The 12,681-nt window shown below is 35.0% G+C and overlaps 1 protein-coding gene across 2 annotated transcripts; it reads left to right on the top strand.

Moving 5' to 3' along the window:
• The first annotated feature begins 4,093 nt into the window (after positions 1-4,093).
• On the top strand, positions 4,094-12,333 carry LOC126810764 (dehydrogenase/reductase SDR family member 11). 2 transcript variants are annotated; one of them, XM_050536019.2, is made up of 8 exons: positions 4,094-4,167; positions 5,276-5,433; positions 5,835-6,044; positions 6,853-6,947; positions 7,618-7,747; positions 9,348-9,437; positions 10,088-10,153; positions 12,128-12,333. In XM_050536019.2, the coding sequence occupies exons 2-8, from the start codon at positions 5,302-5,304 to the stop codon at positions 12,167-12,169; spliced, it is 765 nt and encodes a 254-aa protein (XP_050391976.1). In that variant the 5' UTR covers positions 4,094-4,167; positions 5,276-5,301; the 3' UTR covers positions 12,170-12,333. The 2 variants fall into 2 exon arrangements, with proteins under 2 accessions (XP_050391976.1, XP_050391974.1); XM_050536017.2 differs by lacking the exon at positions 4,094-4,167 and having other exon boundaries at positions 5,212-5,433.
• Positions 12,334-12,681: the final 348 nt, after the last annotated feature.

Raw genomic sequence — 12,681 nt, forward strand, 5'->3', positions numbered from 1 at the left:
TTATCCGATTTTGTTGAAACTTGAAATGTAGGTTTATAACCCAAAGATATTTGCGCATATCGGACCATAACTTCCTGAATTATGGCCGATTTAAAAAACTATTATTATATCACTGTTACACGCTAAGAAGGACTGAGTTCGAATTTCGTGAAAATCGGCCCACAATTGACAGACAAAATGGCTGCCGTTCGTTCTCAAATGGCATAAAAAATATGGTATATCAAGGTTGTGGACCCTATAGAGGTCACAATTTTTATCCGATTTTGTTGAAACTTGAAATGTAAGTTTATAACCCAAAGATCTCAGTTCCTTTTGATATTTGCGCATATCCGACCGTAACTTCCTGAATTATGGCCCCTGGTTGTACGAAAAATCGCGTTTTTAGCTTGTGGACCCTATAGAGGTCATAATTTTTATCCGATTTAAAAAACCTATTATTATATCACCGTTACACCCTAAGGACGACTGAGTTTGAATTTCGTGAAAATCGTCCCCAAACTGACAGACAAAATGGCCGCCCTTCGTTCTCAAATAGCATAAAAATATGGTATATCAAGGTTGTGGACCCTATAGAGGTCATAATTTTTATCCGATTTTGTTGTAACTTAAAATGTAAGTTTATAATCCAAAGATCTCGGTTCCTTTCGATATTCGTGCATATTAAACCATAACTTCCTGAATTATGGCCCCTGGTTGTACGAAAAATCACGTTTTTAGCTTGTGGGCCCTATAGAGGTCATAATTTTTATCCGATTTAAAAAAACATATTATTATATCACCGTTACAGGCAAAGGATGTTTGAATTCGAATTTCGTGAAAATCGACCCAAAACTGACAGACAAAATGGCCGCCCTTCGTTCTCAAATAGCATAAAAATATGGTATATCAAGGTTGTGGACCCTATAGAGGTCATAATTTTTATCCTATTTTGTTGAAACTTGAAATGTAAGTTTATAACCCAAAGATCTCGGTTCCTTTCGATATTCGCCATATTAAACCATAACTTCCTGAATTATGGCCCCTGGTTGTACGAAAAATCACGTTTTTAGCTTGTGGGCCCTATAGAGGTCATAATTTTTATCCGATTTAAAAAAAACGCATTATTATATCACCGTTACACCCTAAGGACGACTGAGTTCGAATTTCGCGAAAATCGACCCAAAACTAACAGACAAAATGGCCGCCCTTCTTTCTCAAATAGCGTAAAAATATGGTATATCAAGGTTGTGGACCCTATACAGGTCATAATTTTTATCCGATTTTGTTGAAACTTGAAATGTAAGTTTATAACCCAAAGATCTCGTTCCTTTCGATATTCGCGCATATTAAACCATAACTTCCTGAATTATGGCCCCTGGTTGTACGAAAAATCACGTTTTTAGCTTGTGGGCCCTATAGAGGTCATAATTTTTATCCGATTTAAAAAAACTCATTATTATATCACCGTTACACCCTAAGGATGGTTGAGTTCGAATTTCGTGAAAATCGACCCAAAACTGACAGACAAAATGGCCGACCTTCGTTCTCAAATAGCGTAAAAATATGATATATCAAGGTTGTGGACCCTATAGAGGTCACAATTTTTATCAGATTTTGTTGAAACTTGAAATGTAAGTTTATAACCCACAGATCTTGGTTCCTTTTGATATTCGCGCATATCCGACCGTAACTTCCTGAATTATGGCTCCTGATTGTACGAAAAATCGCGTTTTTAGCTTGTGGACCCTACAGTGGTTATAATTTTTATCCGATTTAAAAAAACGTATTATTATATCACCGTTACACCCTAAAGACGACTGAGTTCGAATTTCGTAAAAATTGGCCCAAAACTGACAGACAAAATGGCCGCCCTTCCTTCTCAAATAGCGTAAAAATATGGTACATCAAGGTTGTGGACCCTATAGAGGTCACAATTATAATCCTATTTTGATGAAACTTGAAATGTAAGTTTATAACCCAAAGATCTTGGTTCCTTTAGAAATTTGCGCATATCGAATTGTAATTTTCTGAATTATGGCCCTTGATTGTAGGAAAAATCACTTTCTTTTTAGCTTGTTCTCTATCCATCTCTCGAAAATGTGGGCGTATCCTGTCTGGCAGCCGCTGGTTATCAAATTTTGTTGAAACTTGAAATGTAAGTTTATAACCCAAAGATCTCAGTTCCTTTCGATATTAGCGCATATTGGACCGTAATATCGGATAGTAACTTCCTGAATTATGGCCCCTGATTGTATGAAAAATCGCGTATTTAGCTTGAGGTCCCTCTAGAGGTCACAATTTTTATCTGATTTAATAAAAAATGGGTGAATATATCACCATTACACACTAAGATCTTGGATTCTTTTGATAATCGCGGATACCCGAACTTAACTTCCTGGATTACGGCCCCTGATTGTTCGAAAAATGGCATTTTTACTTTGCAGATTCTCTAGAGGTCACAATTTTTTTTTCCGATTTTAAAAACCATTAAATATTCCACCATTATGAAGGTTGAATTTCGTGAAAATCGAAATGAAACTGGCCAAAAAAATGGACCCTCTTTGTACGCAAATTGTGCAAAACTATGCAATACGAAGGTTGTCGACCCTCTAGAGGTCAGAATTTTTATCCGATTCTGATGAAACTTAAAATATATCTTTATATCCCAAAGATCTCAGTCCCTTTTGATATTTGCGCATTTCAGACCATAATTTTCTGGATTATTGCCCCTGATTGTACAAAAAATCCTGTTTGTTTTTAGCTTGTTCTCTATCCATCTCTTGCAAAATGTGGGCGTATCCTGCCAGGCAGCCGCTGGTCTTTGCCCTACAGTAATATGTAGTACTAAGTTTTATGTGTTTGTGTCTCCATCTTGGATTGAATTTCAACAAGGATTATTTGTTGGCAATTTTCCACTGCAGATAAATAATTATTGGTCTGCGATAACTTATAAAGTACAATGGATTCTCACTAACAACCTATTGCCGACAAACCATCTAGGCTGCTAGATATATATTTCAAAATTTATGCTTAGATAGCAGTGTTTGTTTTGATCAACAATTATGGTTCTTTTACATGTACGCTAATGTGTACATAGGACCTCTGTTTCACGTCCCATCCAAACAATTACACACTGTTTCTTGCTAGGCCCTCTGTTCTGCACCAATGACCAAGGGCAGCCATACTGGAAATCTTGAGGCATGCTCTCGACCAACAACGGGAGTGAACAAGGAGACCTCCTGGTTAACGAGTAAGTGCCTTACTCATTGCGCCACCGAGGCTCACCCAATACAGAGACTCGAGGAATGTGTCATTTTATATAGAAATTGTTTTCTTTCTGAAAACATATTTTTTCTACATAGTTTATTACAGTAGGGGTGGTGAGTGGCCAAATGGTCTAATGTGTCCACTTTAGATCATAAGGCTTGTTATTGATTCAAGTGGCATGGTTTCAATACCAAGCTTGTACCTGACAAGGAGTATATTTGCCTCTCCAGCCTCATGGGTCCTCTTGTTTCCTCCAAGTGTTGCAGACCCCAATGCACAAGTAAAAATATTTAATTAAACTTGTGCCTTATTAGTTTGTGGTGTTGAGTGGACAGTAACCCCATCTATCTCTCTCCCCCTGTAACCAGTTCCAAGGCACTAATTGACAGTCACATTTTAATACTTAGATATTTAGCTTTACAGTTGGGTGAGGGGGGTTGGATGGCGGAATGGTTAGCACGTGCGCGTTGTATCATGAGGCCTGTCATTGAGTCACAAGGAGTAGGGTTGCCTGACCAACCTCCTGGGTTTTCTCTACGGGTCCTCCGGTTTCCTCCCACTGCTAAAGACCCCTATGCGCAAGCGAATTATTAATATAAAATTAAACCATATGTTAGTCCCGAAATGACCTAGTCTGTGTCGAGTGGATGTCAAACCCCATTTCTCTCTCTCTCACAGTTGGGCGAAAGAACTATTCCTTTTTACAACTTACATAATTATACAAATTTACATTATGACAATTTTTGTCTATAAAGTTTATTACATTAGAGGTGTAGCCACTTTAAATCTTTAAGGGTCAGTTGACAGATGAGCAAATGATAACAATATATGACCTGTTTATATAAGTATATGTATTGACCTATAGGCCTATATCTTTTATCACACTTTGTTGCCAGGTATTATCATTTAGATAAACCACAGGTATGTATAAATGTTACCTATGAATTACAAATATTAATTTAATGCCTTTATTTAAAGAAGTATTCAAGATAAAAAGGGACTGTCCCAGGTATATTTTATTGAATATAACTGGTTATTTAACCATTTAGAGATCTTGTAAATATTGACTACCCCAGTTCCTTGCAGAAAAGTGATATATTAATACCAGTACACCCTTGGACAGACCCAAACAGTCCAAATGTGAAAGAGAATTTAGAATTGTTCTGTGCAAATATTTGAAAGCCAGATTCTTGTTTAGCTGTGGTTAGATCCCCAAATGCCACACTGTAAATGCCTGGATAACCATGCCTATTCCAGTTGCAGTTTCAGTGGAACATATATATATATATATATATATATGATTACTGCAATTATAAAGTCACTCATACAAAAGAACACTTATTCTTAAATGGGTTACATAACACCCCTATCTAACAGCTCAGTATTTGGAGCTTCAGCTTACAGAAAAGGTGATTTTCAGACATAAACCCACTTTTATAAACAAACACCTTGTGAAATCTGTGATGGCTCTTTTAAAAGTCAATGAAATCTTTGTTGAATGAAAAGATGTTCGAATAAATGATATTACCTTTCAGTTAGACCTTTAACTTCGGAACTTTCCTTGTTCTCTACTTCTAACAGAAGAAAGAAAACTTATTGCAACAAAGTTTTCCTCCATATTCATAGACTTGCTGGATTGATAGTTTTTAAATTTATACCCTGGAATATTGTGAATAATGACCCTGACAATGATCTTTGACATCTATTCATTGGGATACAATAAGACTTAAAATTTACCAAAACAATAGTAATTTTGTGAAAAAATTAGGGCATGGTGCTATTGATGGGCTCTTAATTACATTTGCATGTAGATCTCTCTTTCTCTCACTCCTCCAAGAAATGGTCCTGCCTTATCCCATCCCATGGGTACATATGCATTTTGATGTAACCTTTAGTATTACCAAATCCTTAATCATGAGTTTCATCTGACTTTAACAGTACTAATGCCAATAGCCAGATATATTTAAGAGTTATCCCCCTTTAATGCACAGGTTTATTTTTGGGGTAAATAATGGATCTGTAAATGTAGGTACAACTACAAAACATCATTAAAAAATGGAAAGGTGGATTGGAAGAGTTGCCTTGGTAACTGGTGCATCAGCTGGAATTGGTGCTGCCATAGCAAGGGATTTAGTCTGTTTTGGAATGAAGGTTGTTGGTTGTTCAAGAAATATTGAGAATATTCAGGTAGTTTTTTTAAATAGTTGGCCTACTTTACTGTTTTTAATTATTTCATTTAAATTAAAGAATGATTTTGTTAACTAAGATTCATAAATGTTGGCCATTTTATAAAGTATTACTAGTATAGGATACTGTTGGTCAGATGATTACAAGCTATAAATTAGATCTCTATTATTTTGTCAACTTTAAACTAATTGTGTTACAAATATTTGTGTTATTGTTAAAGGAAATGGATTTAAAGAAAATGTACTTACATTCATTGTTCAGTTCATTTTTTGTCCCTTTTAAAGAGACAAAAAGACTAAGATTTATTTTGTTGTATGGCGAAGTTAGACACAAATAAACCTCTTTAGATGATCTTACCAGTAAACTTAATCAATGTTTTTGTGTATAATTTTGAATTTCAGAAGTTAAGTGATGAGTTAAAGAATGAGAAAGGATCATTAACTGCTATAAGATGTGATTTAAGTAAAGAAGAAGATATTATAAATATGTTTAAAACTATTACAAGTAATGAAAGTCTTGGTGGTGTAGATGTCTGTATAAATAATGCTGGTCTCGCTCATAATGCACCAATTTTATCGGGCAAAACTCAAGAATGGAGAGAAATGCTTGATGTAAGTACTGGTTATCCAAGTTAAAATGGCTAAATATCTTCCATCTTGTTAAAACTGAAATTATCAGTTTCATTTGTTTTAAGGAATGACTATTTGTCCACAGTTAAAACATGTATTATAATCAATTTGGGGGATGGGGTGGTCTATATAGTGCTCTAACATGCACTTTAGATAAGGTTTCATCAAGGAGTAGAGTCACAACCTCTGTATTTTCTCTAACTACTGAAGTCCCCTACCATGCAAGCGAATCATTGAAAATGAAAAGTGTACCATATGTTAGTCCCAAAATGTGTTGTGTTGAGTCGATGTTGAATCTCATTTCTCTTTCTCACTCTATAATCAATTTTGTGTTCCTATTTTGATACAGTAAGCCAAAGGTGAAAACAGAATTAGTAAACAAACCGAATTTGCTTGATCATACGAAACATACAGAACCGGTCTCACCAATAATCAAAATAACAGATCAACCATAATAAACATTTTTTTACCCTAATCAAACAGATTTTACTCGGTTAGGTTTCAGCGACTAATCTAATCTATACATAAAAAGAAATATAGCTACGGGGAGTGAGGCGGTATTGGAGGGTCGACTGAATAAAAGCAGTAACGGTACATACAAAGTCAATGAGTGGTGTGGTTCAAACAAAATTTTAGAATATAGTAAAAATTAAATGTTATTACAGTAGGTCCAATTAATTCAAAAACACATTTATTTTACTGTGATGGCAATGAGTATTTGTACAAGATTCTTGAAGTTTTATTAATTATATCTAAAGAATGTATATTGCAGTTTATTTTATTGTAACAGGTGAATGTGATGGCAGTAACTATTTGTACAAGAGAAGCGTTTCAGTCAATGAAAGAAAGAAATGTAGATGATGGTCATATTATATTTATAAGCAGGTTTGTTACTTCTAATATAAATAATGTCCTGGAACTAGTACATGGTTTTAAAAAATCATATTATCAGTATAAAGTAGGGATCAGTACAACTTCTCCATACAAACCTTGTCTTTGCTCCTAGTTGTTTCTTTTATTTTGTCAACTTTAACACATGTCGAGAAACTTTATTTTACTTTACTGCGGGTGGACTCTCAGTAATAGCATAGTATTAGAACATCATATTGGATTAAAATTAAATAACTGCTATCAACAATCACAAAATAGAAATTGTAATAAATGGTTCCCATACTAGATGGGCCACAGGAAAACGTGAGGATGCAATTGAAAGAATTCAGGAGTGTTATAGGGAAGTGGTTATTAGTTGTTTGCTTTAATATGAAGTCAAGTGTATGTGCTAATACAGATTCCTGCCACAGATGGTTACCTTAATACATCCTAAGTTTAAAACCTTTTAATCTTTGAGTGGTCTTTAGTGATTGAGCACAATAAAAAAACACAACACAATTTATATGGAAAACAATCACTAGTTTATACACATATAGCATGATGTTTCAAGAAGTGTTCTCTTATCAAAACAAAACCAATTATATTTAATTGAATAAAAAAATATTTACGAAATTATCCATTTCCTAGGCCAGGTAGACTGAATATTAATTTAATTATATTTTAGTATGTCTGGTCATCGTATTCCACCTAACACTGCAACACATTTTTATTCAGCAACTAAATATGCTGTAATAGCATTAATGGAATCGACAAGACGTGAACTTAGAGAACTCAAATCACACATTAGAGTAACAGTAAGTTAAACAGTAGGACATTAAACCCCATTTCATCTCACTGTTATTTGAAATAAAATTCAAACCATGTGGTTATTGTTTGTTAATATTACCTCAATATCAACTTCTAATGACTTTACAGAAGGTTGATACTGGGAATAGGCACCTTAAAACATTAATAGTTGCTATGGTAGATATAGTCAGGATCAGTCTGGAATTGTGTAACATCACCTAATAAAAGTCTTCTTTTGTTGTTGAGCAGCTAGGTCTGTCTTTCTACTAACAGCTAGCACACCACCTCCTTATGTACTGATCCCTTCTTGATTGGAGTGAAGGTGGCAACTGGGATCATTCAGCATCTACTTGCCATCATCCCAGTCCAGAATAAGATAAAATTTTGAAATGAAATGGGGTTTAACATCCTTCTGTTTTGCTCCGAACTGGGCTAATGAAGACGAGCATACGCCATACAGTGTGCTATGAGGGAAATTTCGTCCAGACAGTGGCACTACGGCCTACTCTTATATCGAATTCCAACTGTCAAGGGATCTTTTATGTGTACGCCAATGTGTACACAGGACCTCGTTTTTTTGTCCCATCCGAACGACTAGACAGCTGTCCTTGTCAGGCCTTCCGTCCTGCATCACTGACGAGGGGGAACCACGCGGGAAAGTTACAATTTTGACAAATGCATCTGGATTAGAGCAAACAGACTTGAATGGTCCATTTGACACTGTATAATAACAATCAATCATTGTTTTGAAGAAAAGAAAAAATTTACGATTTTGCTTTGTGATTCACAACTGCATCTTCCAGAAAGATCTATATATTACCCTCTCTTATCGAGAGTGTAGGTATGTTATCTAGGCAGCTCAATGAGTAAAGATCTGGCTTGCTAACCTGGAGGTCCTCCATTTGTTCACATAGTTGGCCGAGAAAGTTCAACAGGATTTTTTGGCGTGGTTCCCCCATGTCATTGGTGCAGGATCGGGAGCCTGAAAACTGACAGTGTCTAGTCATTCAGATGGGAAGAAAAAGCAGGGTCGACTCCTGTGTATAGCTGGAATTCGAAATAAGAATAGGCTGTATTGCTGCTGTCCATGCAAAATTTCCATCATAGCAAACTGCATGGCATAATTATGCTCATCTTCATTAGCCTGGATGACTTTGATTCCCTTAACAACTGCTCCATAAAATGCTTTCACTGATATTAGTTTGTGAAAGAGAGAAATCTTCAAATAAAACATCTTATCATCCAAACTTAAGGTCACACCAATTCAAATTTCTGTTCTTCGGGAACACCTACTAAAACTTTGGCCTTCTATTTCTTTAGGAAAAACTTTTTTTTATAAACAAAAAAGTACATAGTTCTAACTATTATTGTTTTCAAATTTTACAGAAACACTGAGCACAAGAATTGAGTGGGTTACTTATTGATCTAGACCACAAAGAACTAAAAAGTAACTTGGTTAGGCCTTATTCCTATCAGATAGTCGTCTGTTCTAATTTGTTCAAAATGAATTGCAGCAGATTCCTTCTCAAATTTAGCAGACTAAGATATGATAAGCATGTGTTTGTACAAATATAACAAAATAGGCCTACTGTTCATTTTATTTTCTAGGGAGTTAGTCCTGGTTTGGTAGAAACTGAGTTTGTCTACAGGATGAATAAAGATGAAGAGAAAGCTAAAGCTCTGTATTCTAGCATCCTGGTATTTGTCTTAAATATAGATTTATTATTACTAATATACTAATACTGTTACAAATATCAAATTTCTTACAGCTTCATCCACCCTATCCCCTAATATGTACTAAGATTGATTATTTAACATTTAATATAGAAAAAATCAAAATACCAACGCCAGATGATCTCTGGGCATGGGCTAAATCGGATTTAAACAGGCCCATCAATTAGTTTCATCGCCAATAAGATGGCATCAATGTTGTTACATAGCGAGAAGCATTAATCGATGTAATTTCAATTTATCATATCTTTATAAATACTGAATGTAATGGACTGATAAAGCTGGTTAATTCAGTGGTGAAAAACTTTAGCACCTTTTATACTAGTTCTGTGCATCTACATGAAATATAAATTTTCCTTTCAATTGTTGGGGTTGACCGTGAGTAGGGTCATCTGCCTAACATCATGCATTTTCTCTGGGTCCTCAAGCTTCCTCCCACTGCCAAAGATCATCACTACCTGTGAGTGAATTATGTTATATGGTACTATATGTTAGTCCAAAAGTGACCTTGTTTGTGTTGAGATGATTTAAACACATTACCCCCTCTTCCTCTCTCTCTTTCTGAAAATGAACATAATTAAAATTTTGTCAATTAACTATTTATTTTTATATTTTAGTGTTTGAAAGGAAAAGATATATCGAATGCTGTTGTTTACGCATTACAAGCACCATCACATGTTGAGGTAATGATTATTATTTTTATACGCCCACATTTTCATGTGGACGTATATTGTCGTCGCCCCTGTCCGTCCGTCCACAATTTGTTTGTGGACTCGCTACAGGTCACAATTCTTGTCCGATTTTGACGAAACTTGAAATATAGCTTTATCTGCTTTTGATATTGGCATGTATCGGATCGAAACTTCATGGATTATGGCCCCTGTTTGTACGAAAAATCACGTTTTTAGCTTGTGGACCCTATAGAGGTCACAATTGTTATCTGATTTTGTTGAAACTTGACATGTAAGTTTATAACTCAAAGACCTCAGTTCCTTTCGATATTCGTGCATATCGGACCGTAAATTCCTGAATTATGGCCGCTGATTGTACGAAAAATCGCGTTTTTAGCTTGTCGACCCTATAGAGGTCATAATTACACCCTAAGGAAGGTTGAGTTTGAATTTGGGGAAAATCGGACCAAAATTGCCGGACAAAATGGCCGCCGTTTGTACACGATTAGTGTTAAAATTTTAATTCGATTTTGATAAAACTTGAAATGCATGTTTGTAACCTAAAGATCTTGGTTCTTTTCGATATTGTCGCATATCAGATCGTAACTTCCTGAATTATGGCCCCTGATTATACGAAAAATCGTGTTTTTAGCTTGTGGACCCTATATAGGTCATAATTTTTATCCGATTTAAAAAACCGTATTATTATATCACCGTTACACCCTAAGGAAGGTTGAGTTCGAATTTGGGGAAAATCGGACCAAAATTGCCGGACAAAATGGCCGCTGTTTGTACGTGAATAGTGTAAAAATAGGGTAAATCAAGGTTGTGGACCCTGTATGGGTCACAATTTTAATTCGATTTTGATGAAACTTGAAAAGCATGTTTATAACCTAAAGATCTTGGTTCCTGTCGATATTGTCGCATATTTGATCGTAACTTTCTGAATTATGGCCCCTGATTGTACGCAAAATCGCCTTTCAAATTTCCTGAAAATCAAACCAAAACTGCCGGACAAAGTGGCCGTCGCTTGTACGCGAAAAGGTGTAAAAATATGGTATATCAAGGTTGTGGACCCTGTACAGGTTACAATTTTAATCCGATTTTGATGAAACTTGAAATGCATGTTCATAACTCAAAGAGCTTGGTTCCTTTCGATATTTGTGCATATTGAATTGTAACTTCATGAATTATGGCCCTTGATTGTAGGAAAAATCACTTTCCTTTTAGCTTGTTCTCTATCCATCTCTCAAAAATGTGGGCGTATCCTGCCTGGAAGTCGCTGGTTGTGTATTTATATATAGGAGCTTTATAATTTATTTTTAAAATGAGATGTTATTTTAGATAAGACTATGAAGCAAATGAAAATGAAATGAAATGGGGTTTAACGTCCTACTGTTCTGCTCCTAAACTGGGCAATGAAGACGGGCAAATGCCATGCATTGTGCTATGAAGGAAATTTTGCCCGGGCAGCGACTCTAGACTATGAAGCATGTTTTCAGTATTTACTATATAACCTGATTGTCAGTACATGTTAAGGGGTCAGGCTACTTGAAAATTTTAAAATAGAAACATGTCATGCAGCCCTTTTTCAAGTGATGAGGGATTATCTAAGAACCAGAATATTTTTTTTTTATATGGCCTTATTTTATCTTTTTTGAATGTTTATTTTCCATCCTCTGATTGTTCACAATTCTTTTAAAGCTTGTGAACTCAAAACAGGACAAACTTTTGCATGGAAATATTGAAAACTTGGTGTGATTGATGATTCGGACCAAAATAGGAAACCTTTCAAAATCCACGATTTTTCAGTCACAAAATTGCTGTTATTTCCCAGTTTACATTAAAATCTTGTGAATAAACCTTAGCTTATGAAGTTAATAGATTAGAAGGGCTGTAAGATAAATGTGTAAATATTACTTTTGATACTACCTGGAAGTATGGCTGGATTTTTCGAAAACTATTTTTACATTTTATTTATTTCAGATAAATGATGTCCTTATAAGACCAACAGAACAAACATATTGATTTAAAGAAAAAACCCAAGGTGGTCTATGGGCCAGTCATTGCCCAGCTGGAAAAAAAATATCTAAGAAAATTACTTGCTAGTCATTAGTCAATTCACATGTCAATATATAAAACTTAATTACACTTTAATTAAACTACTTTAAAAAGTCACAGTAAATCTAAAATCTAGTTTGTTCTTTGTTTTAAATAGGTTGCCAGGCAATGAAACATGCCCACGGTCACTAAATTGTCTGAAGCAGTACACAAGTCTTTGTTGGATTGTGAATCTTTATGCAAAATTTCTATACTGCATACTATTGAGACTTTCACAAGATTACATGACATAATCAAGGGCAACAACTCTTTCAGTAATTATCATAAATTGTTGCAACTGTACGTTATTCATCAAAAGTAAGAAGATAAATTTATAGTAGATTGGATAATGACTTTAGCCTTTAAAACACTCAAGTGAACAAGGGCCATAACATGTTAACAGTTATCACAAAATTTGGAGTAAAACTAGTATTCATTCG

Source organism: Patella vulgata, chromosome 2 (genome assembly GCF_932274485.2).
Source record: "Patella vulgata chromosome 2, xgPatVulg1.2, whole genome shotgun sequence".
NCBI lineage: Eukaryota > Metazoa > Mollusca > Gastropoda > Patellidae > Patella > Patella vulgata.

Bases quoted from the DNA above. Each gene is read 5' to 3' on its own strand.
- LOC126810764 (XM_050536019.2), top strand. From the start codon at position 5,302: ATGGAAAGGTGGATTGGAAGAGTTGCCTTGGTAACTGGTGCATCAGCT. The intron at 6,045-6,852 runs GTAAGTACTGGT...TTATTGTAACAG, and splicing joins AATGGAGAGAAATGCTTGAT to GTGAATGTGATGGCAGTAAC. The intron at 6,948-7,617 runs GTTTGTTACTTC...ATTATATTTTAG, and splicing joins CATATTATATTTATAAGCAG to TATGTCTGGTCATCGTATTC.